The sequence below is a fragment of the Somniosus microcephalus genome, chromosome 12 (genome assembly GCF_052327205.1).
Source record: "Somniosus microcephalus isolate GS21.2 chromosome 12, FLI_Smic_1.0, whole genome shotgun sequence".
Taxonomy (NCBI): Eukaryota; Metazoa; Chordata; class Chondrichthyes; order Squaliformes; family Somniosidae; genus Somniosus; species Somniosus microcephalus.
The window spans coordinates 122065870-122085546 of NC_140998.1; the positions used below are offsets into that span (position 1 = coordinate 122065870).

General features: G+C 45.0%; 1 protein-coding gene across 8 annotated transcripts in view; it reads left to right on the forward strand.

Moving 5' to 3' along the window:
* LOC147109494 (ryanodine receptor 3-like) overlaps window positions 1-19677 on the forward strand; it is a 506629-nt gene that overhangs the window by 407446 nt on the left and 79506 nt on the right. For 6 of the 8 annotated variants that reach the window (XM_086003490.1, XM_086003491.1, XM_086003492.1 and 3 more), the window contains 5 exons: window positions 4901-5007; window positions 6142-6193; window positions 15721-15771; window positions 17800-17899; window positions 19561-19640. In XM_086003490.1, coding sequence (XP_085859616.1) covers window positions 4901-5007; window positions 6142-6193; window positions 15721-15771; window positions 17800-17899; window positions 19561-19640 — 390 coding nt within the window. Of the gene's footprint in view, window positions 1-35; window positions 133-4900; window positions 5008-6141; window positions 6194-15720; window positions 15772-17799; window positions 17900-19560; window positions 19641-19677 lie in introns of all 8 variants that reach the window. The other 2 variants (XM_086003493.1, XM_086003496.1) reach the window with 1 other exon arrangement.

The window sequence follows — 19677 nt, forward strand, 5'->3', positions numbered from 1 at the left end:
TCCTCCTGATCTTGCTATACCCTCCCGCTTCCTAGGCATCGTGCTGTTAACCTCTTCCTGCAGAGTTATCAGAAATCATGGATAGAGACAGAGGAGTACTCATTTGAGGAGAAACTAATTGAGGACTTAGCTGTAAGTACTGGCCTCTGTGTGACTGGTGTCTAACTCCAGCATATGTGGCCATGCTGCATTCTGCAAGAAGTGCTGTTGCCAAGCTGTCTACGATATGTGCAACTTTTCTCTGTCAATTATAATAGGCTGGTTTTGGGGTAGTTGATTTTTGTTGCTGCTTTGCATTGGAAAGTGGAATGGAACTTGGCTACTGTGACATGTGAATGGTAGGTACCTTTGAGTTGAGTAAGATGGACTGGCTTTAGCTCTCATCAGCTTGAATTTGACACAGAATTTGAATTTGAAAGAACACATATAGCAGAAGTGATGATTGACTACTAGCATTGATTACCCTGGAGTAACAAAGCTGTAAATGGATTGAAAGATCTTCTGTGAGTGAGACTCGATCTGTATTCCTAAACCAGCAACTGAGTGCTATTTATAATGCACAATTTCTATTTAAAATAACATTTCTGTTTTAAAAATTACTTTCACCTCTGATGGCTCTGTAAAATGATCTGACCCAGAGGTTGGGCAATAGACCTGCTGCCAGGCTTCTGTCTTTGTAACTAGTTGCTAAGAGTTACATAGGTTGATTGTTCACAACTCTTTTGCCCTCACACATGTAGAAGTATGTCACTTCTCCTTGAAAACTCAGACAGTTGTCAAGAGTGGAACGAAGGCTGTGAAACCGCTGTGCCTCTCTGTGGTGCCGTACTGTCACTACCCACTCTAACTTTTATTTCTTATTGGATATGTGTTGTATGAGGGGAGACCCATGACTCTGAATGTTGATACGCATTATAGAACTGCTGCTGCATGTATTAAATATAGAATAACAGATTGCCCGAGTGTGTTATAAGGCTCTGAATGACCAAGATCATGTCATAAAACATGAACAGTGAAGCACAGTTTATAAAATTATCTTTGCACAGAGGTTGTTTATGAGCCTTGTAACAAACTATCAGATGTTTGTTGGTTTATGTAGTTTATATATAATTATGAATGTTTATAAATTGTGTTGAATGTGCCTGTGTTGCTAGGCTGTGCTTGCTTGTTGTGCTGAATGTAAAAGGAGTAAGGACACCAATTTTGTTGAATTTTTTTTGGAAGATTTATTGTGTTGCAATTTCATTTATCAAGTCTTACCATTACAGTACAGTTCACATTGTGCAATGTTAGTGATGTTTGAGTTATGGAATCACATAAAACTATTTTTCATGACTGTTCAAAGATAGAACATTTTGGTACAAGTAAATAAGGTGAAACAAAGATTGTAACAAAAGCAAATACTTCAAGATAGCAGCAGGTTATCATTCCAGAGATATTGCAGTTTATTTCTGCAGTGGGGATGTTCGCTGATGATTGCAGAGTTCAGTTCCATTTGCAATTCTGCAGATAATGAAGCAGTACATGCCCGCATGTAGCAAGATCTGGACAACATCTAGGCTTGTGCTGATGAGTGGCAAGTAACATTTGCGCCACACAAGTGCCAGGCATTGGCCATCTCCAACAAGACAGAGTCTAACCACCTCCCCTTGACATATAATGACATTACCATCACCAAATCTCCCACTATCAACATCTTAGCTGTCACCATTGACCAGAAACTCAACTAGACCAGTCACATAAATGTCATGGCTACTAGAGCTGGTTAGAGGCTGAGTATTCTGTGGCAAGTGACTCACCTCCTGACTCCCAATAATCTCTTCACCACCTATAATGCACAAGTCAGGAGTGTGATGGAATATTCTCCACTTGCCTGGATTGCACCATCCAAAACAAAGTAGTCTAAATGTCCATCCCTCCACCACCAGCGTACCGTGGCTGCAATGTGTACTATCTACAAGATGCACTGTAGCAAACGCCTCGACTTCTTTGACAGCACCTCCCAAACCCACAACGTCCGCCACCTAGAAGGACAAGGACAGCAGGTGCATGGGAACACCAGCCAGTTTCCCCTCCAAGTCTTGTACCATCCTAACTTGGATATATATCTCCGTTCTTTCATCGTCGATGGGTCAAAATTCCAGAACTCCCTACTTAAAAGCATTGTGCAAACATCTTCACCTGCAGCGGTTCAAGAAGGCCACCACCACCTTCTCAGGGCAACTAGGGATGTACAATAAATGCTGGTCTTGCCAGTGACGCCCACATCATGAGAATGAATTTTTAAAAATGCCTTGCAATGGATCAACCAATGAACAGCATTGGCAACATCCAGGGATGGACTGTCTTGCCTTGCAAATTACAAGATAAAGTGAATGTGGATAACTTGTGGAAAAGTACAAATATGGTTAAGGGAACCGATAAGTTTAACTGGAAAGGTTAAAATAACTTATCTTGGTCAGGAAAGTGTCCTTGGCCCAACCATCTTTAGATGACCTTCCATTCATCATAATGTCAGGAGTGAGGCTTTTGTTTGTTGTTGATTCTACAGTATTCATCTCCATTCACAACTCCTCTAATAATGAAACATGTCCATGCCACCCAATAGCAGAACCTGGATAACATCCAGGTTTGTGCTGATGAGTGGCAGGTAACGTTTGCACCATAGAAGTGCCAGGGAATGACCATCTCGAACAAGAAGCCCAGCCATCTACTCCTTATCTTCAACAGTGCCACCATCTCTATGTTCCCTACCATCAGCATCTTAGGGGCCGCCATTGACTAAGATTAACTGGACCAGCACCATGGTTACAAGAGCAGGGCAGAAGCTGGGTACTTTGTGCTGAGAGGCTCACCTCGTGACCCTCAAAACCTGCCCACTGTCTACAAAGCTCATGTCAGGAGTATAATAGAAAGTCACCACTTGCCTGGATGGGTGCTGCCATAGAAAGCTGAACACCACCTAAGACGGAGCAATTCGTTAGATGCCAACGGATTCAGTATCCAATCCTTCCACCATGGGCACACTGCAGATCTAGTGTGTATGATCTACATGAACTCACCAAGGTAAATTACATTTCTCCCCTGCAACCTCTATCACCAAGAAGGACAAGAGCAGCAATGTCATGGGAACACAATCACCTCCAAGTTACACACACCATTCTAACTTGGACATATATCATTATTCCTTCATCGTCAGTTGTTAAGTATCATGCCGTTCGCTACCTACTTCCATCATGGGAACACCATCACCACTAGGTTTGTAGCAGTCCAAGGAGAAGACCCACCATCACCTTCTCGGGGGAGCTGGGATGGGCAATGAATGCAGGCGGCATAACCCACATCTCGAGAACAAATAAGAAAAAATTGACATAAAAACTGGGAATGTTCCTATAGTTTCACTACAATTAACTTACAGATTTACTGAGCAGTAACAAAGCCTTGCATTTACATAGCACTCCTGAAACCGAAGAACATTCAGAGTGCTTTAGAATAGGGAGAGGAGGATGCCAAGCATGAAGGTGGAAGATTGTATATTAGGCTTTCAAAGAAAAGGAAAAAGATAGCAAGGCAGAGAGCAATTTATTGGTGCAATATCAATGATTGAATCACTGCATTGACACGATTTAAGTATCGGATAGGACCGTGGCCTAGGAATGTTTGGCCTGTCCAGGAGCCGCAGCAGGGAGGTTCAGCCGATCTTAATGGCCGGGTCTCATCAGCATGTCTCTGGCCGATGTCCCGACCAAACGGGCTCAGATGTTGGCGGCAACTGGCTGCCTGGCCTTTAAAATCAGGCGGCAAGAGACCGCCACTGGAAGCCAAAGAGAATGGTACCCAGCACTAAAGTAAGTCATCAGGAGCGGGGTAGGGTGGAGAGGGAAATCTGTCAAGCATTGCAGTCGGGGGAGGGGGAGGAGAGGGATGCCTGGGGCGGGAGAATCCCAAGGTTTCCTTGTGGGGCCCGGACTCCTGACCCACAAGGAAACAAAATGTAAAACCTTTCCGTGCCTCTCCTGGCCCTGGATCCACTTCCCAACAGCTTTGGCTTTGCACGGAATCCACCACTGATTCCCCGCTTAGGTCTCAGGTTTACACTGCACTCGGGCCCCAACGACATCATCAGAGTCTGATCTGCATATTTAAAGAAGGACTTTGCCGGTTTCGGGCAGGAGTCCTTGTTGCCTGCAATTTAAAATTGTAATCATCCAAATTGGGGTGAGAAGCCAGTGGATAAGTCTCCTACTACATTTTAACTTTCACCCCACCTGGTTTCTACATATCAGAGAGCTTGGCAACTACACATGCAAGGCTTAATTTCATATAGAAGCCTTTTTCTGACCTTTTGTCATGGGACTAAAGTTCTCTGGATTTTGACGGTGAAAATTTACTAAGTTATTATCTTTTATCGTGACCTATCTGGAGTATTGTTCCTTACACAATACTGCTCTGTTTCATCGATGCTGTTTAAGAAATTTGTTGCATTTTTAATTGAACTACATTTGTGCCATCTAATACATGAGCATGCCTTGTAGGGTAAGTTTTTCAAAATGCATTTGTTTATTTGAAGTACTAAGGAATTTTTTTATCACTTTGGAACCCTGTGAGAATCATCTAATCTGCTTAATATGCAAAACTAAAACAAAGAGTGGAGAGAAAGTTTGTGATTGAAGTGTTGGCTCCAGTTTAAAAAAAAACTGATGCAGGGTCATGTGCTGTATTGGCTATTATCTTAGATAAAGCTTCTAACTTGAAAAGTGGAATTAACGATTTTAATGAGTCTAGCAGATACTAAATATGATTGTTCTTGTAGCATACAGTCTATAAAATTGTACGACTTATAGTTTAAGCATTTGGTCTTACATCTACTGGTATAAAACAAACCTTTAAATGTGCTTAGAAACCTGCTACCATCGCAGAAGAGGAGGAGGAAGTGTTTAACAAGAAACCTGATCCACTTCATCAGCTTATATTGCACTTCAGTCGTACTGCCCTCACTGAAAGAAGGTAACATAAGGATATTCTTGTGCTTTTGTATAAGTTGTTACTACAAAATAAACATTATTGGGTGTAGTTGCTGGGTAAAAAAAAATCAAATAAGAACCCCAAAAAGGGAAGTAGAAGGAGAGCACTTCCTATGTTTTGGGAATGTATTAAATATAGAAAATGTTGGACAAACCACTGTTGTTCCAGCTTGTAGTGGGATCAACACCTGCTGTTCTCTCAACTCCCTTGAGCGGTGCTCCATGACAGGTTGTGGGTTCCTGGTTTATTCAGAGCATTTTAATTCCCTTGCCAGGGTTTGATTCTAGCCTGAGGGCTTGCCTGGAGACATCTAGACCCAGAAAACCTTTTGAATATGCAGCGATGCCCAGATAGTAGGGATTTTTTTTCAGGTGTTGGAGCTCCTTTGGGATGTACCCAGGCATCTCCAATAATCTGTGCCACCGGAGCCGATCTTGAGGGAAGCAGAGACGCAAATATCCAGTCACCACAAGGGTAGAAGTACAGGAAACTCTCTGGTATCCGGCACTAACGGGACCGGGATGGTGCCGGTTAATTAAAAATTCCGGATGACAGAGAGGGTTATCTACCGAGGCTATTTTTAACAAACAGTCAGACTCCTGTTATTGAGGTGTTTGAACTTCTGACAGTGCCAAGAAGCCGAGTAGTGGCAGTTTGGAAAACTACCCCCACTGACTAACTCGGCCACCGCGGCAGACTCAGACTCGGACTTGGCAACATTTCCGGTTATTGAGGTGTTTTCAGAGTATGAATTTTGCCGGTTAATAGAGAATTCTGGATATTTAGGTGCCGTTTAAACAAGAGTTTCCTGTAACCTGAAAAAGGAGAGCTATTTACAATCATGTACCAGCTATTATTTCTGCTTATTTTATAAGACTGATAAGAGAGTAAGTACTTCGTATTGAAATTACCTTAAGCCTTCACTTATGTTCCCAAGAGCTCATCCTGATCTAAAAGACTTAGAAAACCATAGTTGATGATTGACTGCTTACAAAAGGTCACCCCAAAATTTCAAATGTTGTCATCTTTATAAAATAGGATTGTTTTAATCAGATATTTAAAAAAGAACAACTACAATTCTACAGAATTAAATGCTCTCTAAATCACCTTTTGCAGTGCAATTGAAGAGGACCCCTTATACCTTGCATATGCAGACATGATGGCAAAGGTAAGCTATATGGAGAGTCATGGAGAGGTTGAGCATAGTGTCATTAGCATACATGTGGCAGCTGTTCCCATGTCTTTGGATAATGTCACCAAGAGGCAGCATGCAGATGACAAAAAAAGAGTGCCATGGATAGATCCTAGGGGAAACTCCAGAAGTAGTAGGAAGAGTGGGAAGGGACACCATTGCTGGTCATTCTCTGGCTACAATTGGATAAGTAAGAGTGGAACCAAGTGAGGGCAATCAACAACAACTTGCATTGGAGCAGGTGGAGAAACCGTAAGAACATAAGAAGTAGGAGCAGGAGTAGGCCATACGGCCCCTCGGGCCTGCTCCGCCATTCAATAGGACCATGGCTGATCCAAATCTAGACTCACGTCCACTTCCCTGCCCTCTCCCCGTAACCCCTAATTCCCTTATCTGCTAGGAAACTGTCTATCTCCGTTTTAAATTTATTTAATGTTGCAGCTTCCACAGCTCTCTGGGGTAGCAAATTCCATAGATTTACTACGCTCTGAGTGAAGAAGTTTCTCTTCATCTCAGTTTTGAAAGGGCAGCCCCTTATTCTAAGATTATGCCCCCTAGTTCTAGTCTCACCCATCAGTGGAAACATCCTCACCGCATCCACCCGATCAAGCCCCCTCACAATCTTATATGTTTTGATAAGATCGCCTCTCATTCTTCTGAACTCCAATGAGTAGAGTCCCAACCTACTCAACCTTTCCTCATACGTCAACCCCCTCATCTCCGGAATCAACTGAGTGAACCTTCTCTGAACCGCCTCGAGAGCAAGTATATCTTTTCTTAAATATGGAAACCAAAACTGCACGCAGTATTCCAGGTGTGGCCTCACCAATACCCTGTATAACTGCAGCAAGACTTCCGTGTTTTTATACTCCATCCCCTTGCAATAAAAGCCAAGATTCCATTGGTCTTCCTGATCACCTGCTGCACCTGCATACTAACTTTTTGTGTTTCATGCACCAGGACACCCAGATCCCTTTGTACTGTAGCACTTTGCAGTTTCTCTCCATTTAGATAATAACTTGCTCTTTGATTTTTTCTGCCAAAGTGCATAACCTCACACTTTCCAACATTATATTGCATCTGCCAAACCTCTGCCCACTCACTTAGCCTGTCTATATCCTTTTGCAGGTTTTTTATGTCCTCCTCACTCACTGCTTTCCCTCCCATCTTTGTATCATCGGCAAACTTGGATACGTTGCACTCGGTTCCTTCCTCCAAATCGTTAATATAGATTGTAAAGAGTTGGGGTCCCAGCACTGACCCCTGCGGAACACCACTAGTTACTGATTGCCAGCCCGAGAACGAACCATTTATCCCAACTCTTTGTTTTCTGTTAGATAGCCAATCTTCCACCCATGCCAGTATATTAACCCCAATCCCGTGATTTTTTATCTTGATCAGTAATCTTTTGTGTGGAACCTTGTCAAATGCCTTTTGGAAGTCCAAATACACTACATCCACTGGTTCCCCTTTATCCACCCTGTATGTTACGTCCTCAAAGAATTAAAGCAAATTTGTCAAACATGACTTCCCCTTCATAAAACCATGCTGACTCTGTCCTATTAAATTATGTTTATCCAAATGCTCTGTTACTGTTTCCTTAATAATGGACTCCAACATTTTACCAACCACAGATGTTAGGCTAACTGGTCTATAGTTTCCAACTTTTTGTCTACTTCCCTTCTTAAATAAGGGTGTTACATTAGCAGTTTTCCAATCTGCTGGGACCTTTCCTGAGTCCAGGGAGTTCTGGAAAATAATCACCAATGCATCCACAATCCCTACTGCTACTTCTCTCAAGACCCTAGGATGTAGGCCATCAGGTCCGGGGGATTTATCCGCCTTAAGTCCCATTATTTTACCGAGTACCATCTCCTTAGTGATTTTAATCGTGTTTAGCTCCTCCCCGCCCCCCCCCCCCATTGCCCCCTGTTTGTCCAGTATTGGGATATTTTTAGTGTCCTCTACTGTAAAGACTGATACAAAATATTTGTTCAGCGTCTTTGCCATCTCCATGTTCCCCACCACTAGTTTCCCGGTCTCATCCTCTAAGGGACCAACGTTCACTTTAGCCACCCTTTTTCTTTTTATATAGCTGTAGAAACTCTTGCTATTTGTTTTTATATTTTTTGCTAGTTTACTTTCATAATCTATCTTCCCTTTCTTAATTCATCTTTTAGTTATTGTTTGCTGGCTTTTAAATGCTTCCCAATCTTCTATCCTCCCACTAGATTTGGCTACTTTATATGCCCTTGTTTTCAGTCGGATACTATCCTTTATTACTTTACTAAGCCACGGATGGCTGTCTTTTCTTTTACTCCCCTTTTTCCTCAGTGGAATATATTTATCTTGAAAGATGTGAAATATCTCCTTGAATGTAGACCACTGCTCTTGTACCGCCTTACACTTTAATCTGTTTTCCCAGTCCACTTTAGTCAATTCTACTCTCATACCTTCATAGTCTCCTTTATTTAAGCTCAGTACGCTGGTTTGAGATCCAACTCTCTCACCCTCAAACTGAATTTGGAATTCAACCATATTATGGTCACTCATTCCAAGGGGATCCTTTACTGGGACATTTTTTATTAATCCTGTCTCATTACACAGGACCAGATCTAAGATTACCTGCCCCCTGGTTGGTTCAGTTACATACTGCTCAAGGAACCCGTCCCTAATACACTCTATGAACTCTTCCTCAAGGCTGCCATGCCCAATTTGATTAGTCCAGTCAATATGAAAGTTAAAATCCCCCATGATTATAGCTGTTCCCTTATTACAAGCCCCAACTATTTCCTGATTTATACTCCGACCAATAGAGTTGCAACTGTTAGGAGGCCTATGGACTACACCCACTAGTGACTTTTTCCCCCTATTATTCCTTATCTTCACCCAAACTGTTTCACTATCCTGATCCTTTGACCCAATATCATTTCTGTCTTTGCAGTGATTCCATCCTTCCTGTCTGTCCTTCCTAATTGTCAAATACCCTTGTATGTTTAGTTCCCAGTCATGATCATCTTGCAGCCATGTTTCTGTAATGGCCACCAGATCATACCCATGTGTAGTTATTTGTACCGTCAACTCGTCTATTTTGTTACGAATGCTGCGTGCATTCAGATAAAGAACTTTCAAATATGTTTTCTGACAATTTATTCCTGCTTTTACCCCTTTTGCTACTTTACCATTATACATTCTGTCCCTTCCTGACACGCTCTGGTTTTTAATTCCCCCACTGCTACCTTGCTCTATTGCCTTCTCCGCTGTCATTTTTATTTTTCGCTCTCTTAAAACCTCCCCCCCACTAATTAGTTTAAAGCCCTCTCTACAGCCCTAGTTATTCGATTCGCCAGGACTCTAGTCCCAGCACTGGCCAAGTGAGGTCCGTCCCAACGGAACAGCTCTCTCCTGTCCCAGTACTGATGCCGGTGTCCCAAGAAGCAAAACCCATTTCTCCCACACCAGTCTTTGAGCCACACATTTAACTCTCTCATTTTATTTACCCTAGCCAAATTTGCACGTGGCTCAGGTAGTAATCCAGAGATTATTACCCTTGTGGTTCTGCTTTTTAATTTGGCCCCTAGCTGCTCAAACTCCCTCAGCAGAACCTCTTTCCTTGTCCTATCTATGTTGTTGGTACCAACATGGACCACGACAACTGGATCCTCCCCCTCCCACTCCAAGTTTCTCTCCAGCCCAGAGGAGATGTCCTTAACCCTGGCACCGGGCAGACAACACAGCCTTCGGGACTCTCGCTCTCGCCTGCAAAGAACCCTATCTATCCCCCTAACGATACTATCCCCTGCCACTACAACATTTCTTTTAACTCCCCCCACTTGAATGGCACCCCGCTCCACGGTGCTGTGGCCAGGTTGCTCATCCTCCCCGCAGTCCCCGTTCCCATCCTCACAGGGAGTAAGAGCCTCAAACCTGTTGGACAAGAGCAAGGGCTGCGGCTCCTCTAACACTACCTCCTGGATCCAAGATGTGATTTGGTGAAAAGACCCACACTGCTACCATGGTGGAAAGTATAGCCAGGCAGGGAGGCTTCAATGAAGGGCGAGATATCACCACCCGTGAGCCAATGGTAGTCAAAGCCATGATGTCAATGCAGTCGTCCACAATAAGGTTGTGGATGGCAAAGGCCTTGAATACCAATGAGTGGATATTCTGGAGGGAAATGCAGAGAGGGGCGATGATTGCTGATGTGTTGGCAGAGTCCAAGGGGCAGTGGTGTATGAGGTGAGCAGAACATCTAGGAGGTTGGTGAGATTAGCCCCCAGCAGGTGCACTGGGTAGAGGTCACTGAGGGGAGGATAGGGCAATTGGGGTTGTTACTTGTAAGGCGGCAACAACGAGTGACTCAGTAGGCCCTTCGAAGAATGCCTGGAGAGGCAGAGGATAGCTGTGGGTTTATCAAAGAGGGATTCAAGCTCAGAACTGCAGCAGGAGAGCAGGAAGGCAGAGGAATAATGATGAATTGGAATTGGGATGTGGTGGGGGGAGGGGGGTTGGCGGGGGGGAACAGGTACCAAGAGGTAAGAAATGAAAGGTGGTATGACTGGGTGACAGGAAGGGAAGTAGATAGGAAAAGAGGGGCCGAGAAAGATAAAAGGGAGATAGATGTAATGGTCTCGGGTTTGGAGCAGCAGCCAAAATGTTCAAGCATTCCGCACATATCCCATCAGTGATTAAAACATCTCACTGGCAACAAAGTTGGCAATATCCATACTTTTAAGGCCACTCTGCCTCCACTTGATGTCTACTCTTCCTTGCCCTTTCAATCTCAGCCTCCTACTTCTACAGTGGTAGGAGGTTCTGAGGCACATGACTGATGATTTGCAACAGGAGCCTTGTGGTACTTCCTTGTTTGTGAATTAGTTCCCCACTTAGAAGAAACGAGAAAGATTGAAGGCACTCTGCATGTAATCAAATGAAATGCAACCCAGGTTACAGAAGGCATTCCTTAATGGAGATGAGGTGTCAGTTATTGCCAAGACTTTCTCCTTCCACAGGCCCACAAACTGTGCCCTCCTTTGCCAGATTACAGATATCTTAACTAGAGTTTATAAATTCATAGGCTCTGTGACCTGAAGAAGCACCAGCCTCGGACACTGCAGTGAGCCACATTGTTGCAGACACACAGGCCCCAATATTTACAGGGCTGCGTGTTCAGAGCCGGTGGCAGGGGTTATGCATGGGAAACCCAGAAATAAGGGTTTCCCGAACGACACTGTAATGATCAGTAACATGTCATTCTAGAATGGTACACTAGGTGGAGCTGTATGGTTTTAGTAGTGGGCAACCCACAAGGCAGTAGTCAAGATGGATGCTGTATACTAGTCCACATGGCTGAATAAATGACTAGCTCAAGCTAGCTGTTCATAATGAAAACGTCTATTTATTTATGATAACATGGTACCAGGAGTGGGGTGCTGGAACTCTCTGTGGAGTATGTACCACTGGCTGAGCATCCTCCTTTAGCTGGATCTTGTAAGTGAATGGTAGAACTCCAAATCCTTTGAACACATCCTGGAAATTACTCACTACAGAATCCACCAAGTCATCTGGTCTGCTTATGGCACAGTTTATATGGTAGACTCTCTTGACCAGTTCTAAGTCCTCACAAACTTTGTCACCTAGTAGTGAATCAAGTCCTTCATCCACAACAGAAAACATGAGATGATGCACTTTGTCTTTGACTGTCACTTTAATTCTGCATACACCTAAGCTATTTTCTGTCCATTTATAGTTCTTCAGTAGTACTGACTTTTTCTGTATTTTGGGCTTTTCTTTCATATTTTTAATGTCACTCATACTGATTAAGTTTGCTTTTGCCCCAGTGTCTAGTTTCAATGTAACTAATGCTCCATTTACCTGCAGTGGCATCATCCATTTGTCCTCTTTTACTGCATTAACTTTATGTTCAGCATTGTCTATTCCTGAGGGCTGCACATTTTCTGTATCCTTTTCTATATTGTCACATGACACCATTCCTACAAAAAATGTCTCGCTTAAATCAGTGTCCTCAATCACATTGACTTGTTGCCCTTTCTTTGTTTTTACTTTTGAAAAGCATTGTTTGGCAAACTGATTCTTTCCATTACATTTTGTGCACATTTTCCCAAACGCTGGGCATTGTCTTGACTGATGCTGGTAACCACAGCGTTTACAATTTAAAATTCTATCCTCCGATTGCTTTGCATTTCTGTTCTGCCCACGTTTCTTCCCCTTGTAGGACACAGCACCGACAGCAGCACTATCACTTACTACAATCGCACCACTATTAATTTCACTGAAAGTCTTCGCGTGCTTCTGAGCTAGCTCACTGGCATGGCATATTTTCACAGCATCCTCCAATTTTAATTCGGTTTCTCTCAACAGACGTTCCCTGACCTTTTTATCATGAATACCAAACACAATCTGGCCACGAATCATGGATGATTTCAGTTCAGAGAAATTACATGTCTGTGCTTTCAGTTTCAGATCTGTCACAAAGCTATCAAAAAGTCTCATTTTGCTGCTGTGTCCGTGAACGGAACACGTACCTCTCATAGGTCCCCCCAGGTTTCCCGCCCGACAGCCAGCCTGATTGACAGGCTGGTTGCCTGTTGGGCAGGAAAGTCTGCAGCAGAACGATACAGCGGAGGAGCAGATAGGAAGTGACCGCTTTGCGGAACACCTCCATTCAGTCCGTGAGGATGGCCCCGAGCTTCTGGTCGCCTGTCATTTTAATTCACCACTCCATTCTCACTCAGACCTCACTGCACTCGGGCTCTTGCATTGTTCCATGGAAACTCAGCGTAAGCTCGAGGAACAGCACCTCATCTTCCGATTAGACAATTTACAGCCTTCCGGACTCAATTTCGAGTTCAACAATTTCAGATCATAACCTCGGCCCCCATCACATTTTTTATTATTTTTTATCCACACCTTTGTTTTGGCCCTTTCCCCCCCCTTTTTTTCTCTCCCACATGGCAGCTGTCTCCCATTCTGCCAGCGCATTTCACACCTAATCTAGAGCCGTCTTTTGTCCCCACTAGTCCTATCACCATCTCGTCTCGTTTTGAATACCTCTTAATGTCTCTTCACTTCTCTTTTGTTCTCTCCCAGCCCGGCCTTTTAATCTATTTCATTTTCTGTGCCTTTCCAGTCGTGACAAAGGGTTTTCCCCAAAACGTTGACTCTTTTTTCTCTCCACGGATGTTGCCTGGCCTGCTGAGTTTTTCCAGCATTTTCTGTTATTTAGGAAGTGATCATTGTTGGGGATTCTAGTGGGGGGTGGAGATGGTGGTCGGGGAGAGATCGCGCGCGGGGGGGTGGGGATGCTGGTCGGGGAGAGATCACGGTGGGGGGAGATGCTGGTCGGGGAGAGATCGCGGTGGGGGGAGATGCTAGTCGGGAAGAGATCGCGGTGGGGAGATGGTGGTCGGAGAGAGATCGCGGGGGAGGAGATGGTGGTCGGGGAGAGATTGCGGGGGAGGAGATGGTGGTCGGGGAGAGATCGCGGGGTAGGAGATTGTCGGGGAGGAGATGGTGGTCGGGGCGAGATCGCGGGGGGCAGATGGTGGTCAAGGAGATATCACGGAGGGGGGAGATGGTGGTCGGGGGGAGATCGCGGGGGGAGATGGTGGTCGGGGGGAGATCGCGGGGGGGAGCTGGTGGTCGGGGGGAGATCGCGGGGGGAGATGGTGGTCGGGGGAGATCGCGGGGGGGAGATGGTGGTCGGGGGGAGATCGCGGGGGGGGAGATGGTGGTCGGGGGGAGATCGCGGGGGGGGAGATGGTGGTCGGGGGGAGATCGCGGGGGGGAGATGGTGGTCAGGGGGGAGATGGTGGTCGGGGGAGATCGCGGGGGGTGATGGTGGTCGGGGGGAGATCGCTGTGGGGGAGATGGTGGTCGGGTGGGGGGAGATGGTGGTCGGGGGAAGTTCCCCAGGGGGGAGATGGTAGTCGGGGGAAGTTCCCCAGGGGGGGTGGCGATGATGGTCGGGGAGAGATCGCGTGCGGGGGGGGGGGGAGATGGTGGTCGGGGAGAGATCGCGTGGGGTGGGGGGGAGATGGTGGTCGGGGAGAGATCGCGTGGGGTGGGGGGGAGATGGTGGTCGGGGAGAGATCGCCGGGATAGGGGGGGCGGTGAGGGGTGGAGATGGTGGTTGAGGGAAGATCGCCAGGGTTTGCGGTGGGGAGAGCAGACAGATTGTGGGCGTTTACAGGTAAGCTTGTTGGGCCAGGAGGAAACACTCCTGCTGCTCCTGGCCCACAAGCAGTGCTGTAAAGGCACTTATGGATCCAGCCCTTCTCGCCTCCTTTTACCTGCCGGGTTTCCCAAGGCCAGGGAAACCCTGCCGACATGAGTTAAAAACAAAAAGGTTGTTAAGATGGAGGCACGCAGCCTCCTTAAAAGGTTTTACTAACTGACCCGCCTCCTGAGAGCGGATTGGTTGTCCACCCCCTCGTCCCTCCTGTGATAGTGGATTGGCGGTTAGGATCAGATCAGCCATGATCTTATTGAATGGCGGAACAGGCTTGAGGGGCCGATTGGCCTACTCCTGCTCCTATTTCTTATGTTCTTATTAAAACCAGAAGTGGCTGGGTTTGGAGTAGGGTTTTTAATTTTTTAACTTTTCACTTCTCACCCGACCCAAACCCACCCATTTTTGGGAGTTAAAATTACCCCAAAATGGCCACCTTAGCCCTTTTAGCATCTGCAACATTGTTGGATTTTTATCCTCTGCTGCCCCTCCCTCCTCCAGAGGCAGATTGTCTATAGCTGGTGTTAATAATACCAGGAATCTTCCATGAATACACTGATGAAAGTGCACTGAGGAAAATTGGCCTGGTTCTGGGAAGAGTTATGCCAACTCACGGAAGCACAGTTTTGATATTTCTGCATTAAATCCAGCACAGAGGAAAATCTAGTCTTAGACATTTAACGGTGTTTAACGTATGGAAGAGTACCTAGGTAGAATGCTAATGTATATAATTCTGTGAATCCATATTTGTACTTCACTTTCATATTGCTGTACTAACTTACCATGTCATTGTTCCTTCTTTAAAAATATTATTCGTGAGCGCCAAGTGCAATAGTAATCTGAGAGTGTGAACTTCAAATTCAGCTCAGCCTGCTAGTTGTTAAATAAAATGGGCTTGGGCTGTCTCAGACAAGTTCCTAGTCAACACGAGTCCATGGCACAAAAAGTGCAATCGTTGAAGTTAAAATGGCAGTCTTGTTTAGAGACCACTAGGATGATTAATGTAAGACTTAGAACATTTCCACTGGTTCAGTGTGGGTTAGTTCTTCTCTGAGGTTGAACAATTGGAGTGTTTTGTGAATCTTGTGCTCTTGAAGGTGAAAAATAGCAATGCTGGTGAAAGAAACACTTTTTATTCTTTGCAAAGTTGTTTTATGAAGACAGTGCAGTACTTGACAGCATTGCTGGGCAAAATTAGATTTAAAAAAAGGCGATTTAATCCTAATGCTTTCACCTTTGGCTCAATATTCAGAGCTGTCAAGTTGCTGAGGAGGAAGATGAAGAAAAAGAGAAAACCTTTGAAGTAAGTCAATAAAAGCAAGGTTTCAAAAATTGAGCTTGTTTATTCTGAAAGACATAAAATTATTTAAAATAGCATTCTTTCCTCATCATGCTACAAATGGACATAAAGCAAATAATATTGCAATGATTGTGTAATAATATTGCAATGATTGTGCACTGAGTAAGCTAATTGATCAGCCAATGAAATACTGAATCTTTAAGGTACTAAGGCACCTACCTGTGCTGTTACACCTGCTATTTATACAAAACGCAGTCTGGGCAAATATTGCAGGGTGAAGGGACTGAAACCAGCTCATCCCATAAAATATTAGAAATGCCACTCAATATTCCTCAGTTTTTGAGGTTAGAGAAGTAGTATAACGCATCCATAGACGGAACTGCACTCCCCGAACCTGCTGTTTTATTACTATTTTTGCATCTATGAAGTGATTATGTTAGCAGCTGTCTTCAAGCTAGCTCCAAGAAATTCAAGGAGCTTAGCACTTGGACCAGAGTAATAAACCTGAAAGATTCCATCTCCAGATCCCAGTTGTTTCCAGAACCTCTATTTCAAGTGAAGTTAAGGTGCTCTGGACTTTACAGGTTCCAACTTAATTGCTACCTATTAGGGGTAAATTATTAACTTTTGGAGATAGTGAAAATGGGGCGATATCCGATCGGCCGACCGATTATACGCCTCCCCCAATTGTATGCCTCTTCTGATTGTATGCCTCTCCCTATTATACACCTCTCCCGATTATTGGTTACATTGAAGTTCATGGGAATGAAAATCGGGAGAGGTGTGTGTAATCGGGAGAGATGTATAACAGGCAGCTAATCCAATGTCACCCCATTTACACTATCACTAAAAGTTAAAATCCACCCCCCCCCCCACCTTCACTTGTGTAAAATTCAGGTCCCAAGACCATCACATGCATTGTTGCCCCACACTGCAGTAGTCAGAATGGGAGAGGGTTGTAATAGCACGGTGGCATAGTGGTTAGCACTGTTGCCTCACAGCGCCAGGGACCCGGGTTCGAATCCGGCCTCGGGTGTCTGTGTGGAGTTTGCACATTCTCCCCGTGTTTGCGTGGGTTTCCTCCGGGTGCTCCGGTTTCCTCCCACAGTCCAAAGATGTGCGGGTTAGGTTGATTGGCTATGATAAATTGACCCTTAGTGTTAGGGGGATTAAATACGTGGGGTTACGGGGATAGGGTGGGATATGTGTCGGTGCAGGCTCGATGGGCCGAAATGGCCTCTATCTGCACTGTGGGGTTTCTGTGATTCTGTGAAGACAGAGATTTGCTAATTCTGTTTACATTTTATTGGTCACAGTAAGAGTGACGCTGCAGAATTGTTTCTGAAGAAATGAACTTTTAAGTAGCAGGAAGGGGAGCACTGCCATTCTTTTAAGTACCACAAAGCTTTAAGGTTTTGTGAAAGTATAGTTCATTCATTTTTGTATGTTTGATTACTTACAGGAAAGTGCACATTTAAAAAAAAGACATGTTGGGGCTGATTATGCAATCTGGCAGTGCAGGGCCACATCTGTCCCATAATGTCAAATCCGCTCATTAACATAATTTTAGCATACTCCCAATGTCCTGGGAGCATTGGGGATTGGGGGCTAGAATCTCGGGTGCCAGGAGCTTGTCAAAAGGCAACTGGATCCCCATGGAGCACCAGCAACCTTTTCTGGTTTGGGGGAAGTGGGGGCACAGCGGTGGGGGGATTTATTTCCTTTATTCATTGGGGCCGCCCCTTCAGCATCTGTTCCAAATAGTTGGAAGTTTGAAAAGCTATTTTAGAATAAATGATAGTGTGGAATGATTGTTCTTTTTTAAATCATATAATACTTGCATTTTACTTGGAGTGGTATAAATAAAAATGATCCTTGTAGTATTTCTCTTTTATTGTGCATTATTACAAATTGTATTATAAAATGTCCCATATACACACTGCATTTCAATTCTGCAAACTTGAAATGAAAGCTGCATAGTTCCTAGGAACACTGCCTTAAAATTGTTCTTTGCATTTTGTGTTCCACAAGGAAAAGGAAATGGAGAAACAGATGACACTTTATCAACAAGCAAGGCTTCACCAGCGTGCAGCAGCTGAGATGGTTTTACAAATGATCAGTGCAAGCAGAGGTACTGTATAGCCACTCTAATATTAAACTGGGCTAGATTATTTGTCCATTGGGCTACATTTGCTGCCTATTAACAGCCAATCACGTCCCATATTGCTGACTTTGCTGAAGTAGTTGAGAATATGAACTGTGCTTTGATCGTGTTCTGTAGTTGAAGTGCAAGGAGTAGACAACAAGGCAGGCTTTCTTCCCAGTAATGAGTCCTATCCCTTCAAAATGTTACTAGGACTATACTCCAGACAAAGTCAAAAGTAAAAGATTCTGGGCTAAAAATTCGGTGGCGCCGCGTTTGGGGCGCCAAGCTCGCCTGGGCGCCGGAATTTGCGCTCCGGCCAGAGCCGCTTGCGCCCTCCCGATATTCAGTGGGAGCGCCCGGGCGCTGCTCGAGGCTCCCCGCGTCCCGCTTGGGGCGCTCAAACTGAATATCGCCGCGCTACGTGCCACAGCGCCACATGCTGTGGCACGGCGCGCTGCTGTACTGCAGGCCTTCCTCCCCTTCTTAAGGAGGAGGGGCCTGCACCAGCGCGATCACCGATCGCGAGTGCCAGCAAAAGAGCCCGACACCGAGGAGAAGTGCCGGGCTTTTGGGACACAGCCGGCACTGCCCGGGGGGTGGATCAGGAGGCCGGGGAGGGCGGCGCGAGGAGGTGCTGGCAGGCGGCCACCGGAAAAAATGGCCGCCCCGCACCTCCACCTTAATTTGCGCCACTACCGCCACAGGTAGGCCCTGTGAACCGGTCGCAATTTGTGACCGGCGTTAGAGGCGGGCGCGACCAAATATCGCGATCGGGGCGGGAGCGGGGCGCTGTGCACAACAATGACGTCATCGGTCGCAGCGCTACAAGCTAACGCCGCCATTAGCGCCCCGCTAAATATCGCGGGAGGCGTGGCCAGTGGCGGTAAAGCCACTGAGTGCCCTCTTTGGGCGCTAACGGGTGGCGCAGCCCACTGAATTTCTAGGCCTCTGTTTGCAGTAAATGTGTCAAAGCAGCCTAAGCACAAGTGCATTTCTGCAAGATCCATTTCTAAAATATAGGGGGTGAGTTTCCTTGGGGCTGCTCCTGCTCCACTGGAGGCCCAGTACGGGGGCGGAGCAGGAGAATACACAAAGACATTCACCCCCATAGACACGATGAAGAGGACAGATCACTGATCTGACATAGAAATCACATCATCTGCTGCTTGAAACATCTGAATCATTTACATTATTTTGAAACTAGATTACACCAGAGGTATTAGATCACTAATTGTATAGCACCAGAATTATCCATCATGTTCCTAGGTAAGAAAGACTAAAATAAAAAAAAATACACTGCAACTTCATATTTCTTTGTAATTCAAATGTAATCATACTTCACAAATTATATCACCTGTTTTGCAATATCCGTGGTGTAAATTGCAAGTTATTCTACTTTAATCGTCCTTACCAATACGGGTATGGTGGTATAATGATTATGTTACTGGACCAATAATCTGGAGAACATGATTTCAAATCCCACCTTAGCCCTAAACCCTAACCAGTTTGAGAACTTGAATTCAGTTTAATAAAGTAGATGAGTACTTTAGACAACACTGATCTGTTATATGTGTGTTAGTTTTGCTACTTAACTTTATTTTAGTCTTGGTCTTGACCTTCATACTAACATTTTAACTGTTTAACAGGTGTATTAGGCCACATGGTGACGACAACCTTGAAGCTTGGTATTGCCATTCTGAATGGTGGCAACCCTGATGTCCAGCGGGTAAAGCACTCCTTGTGTGGATTTGCTATTAAAAAAT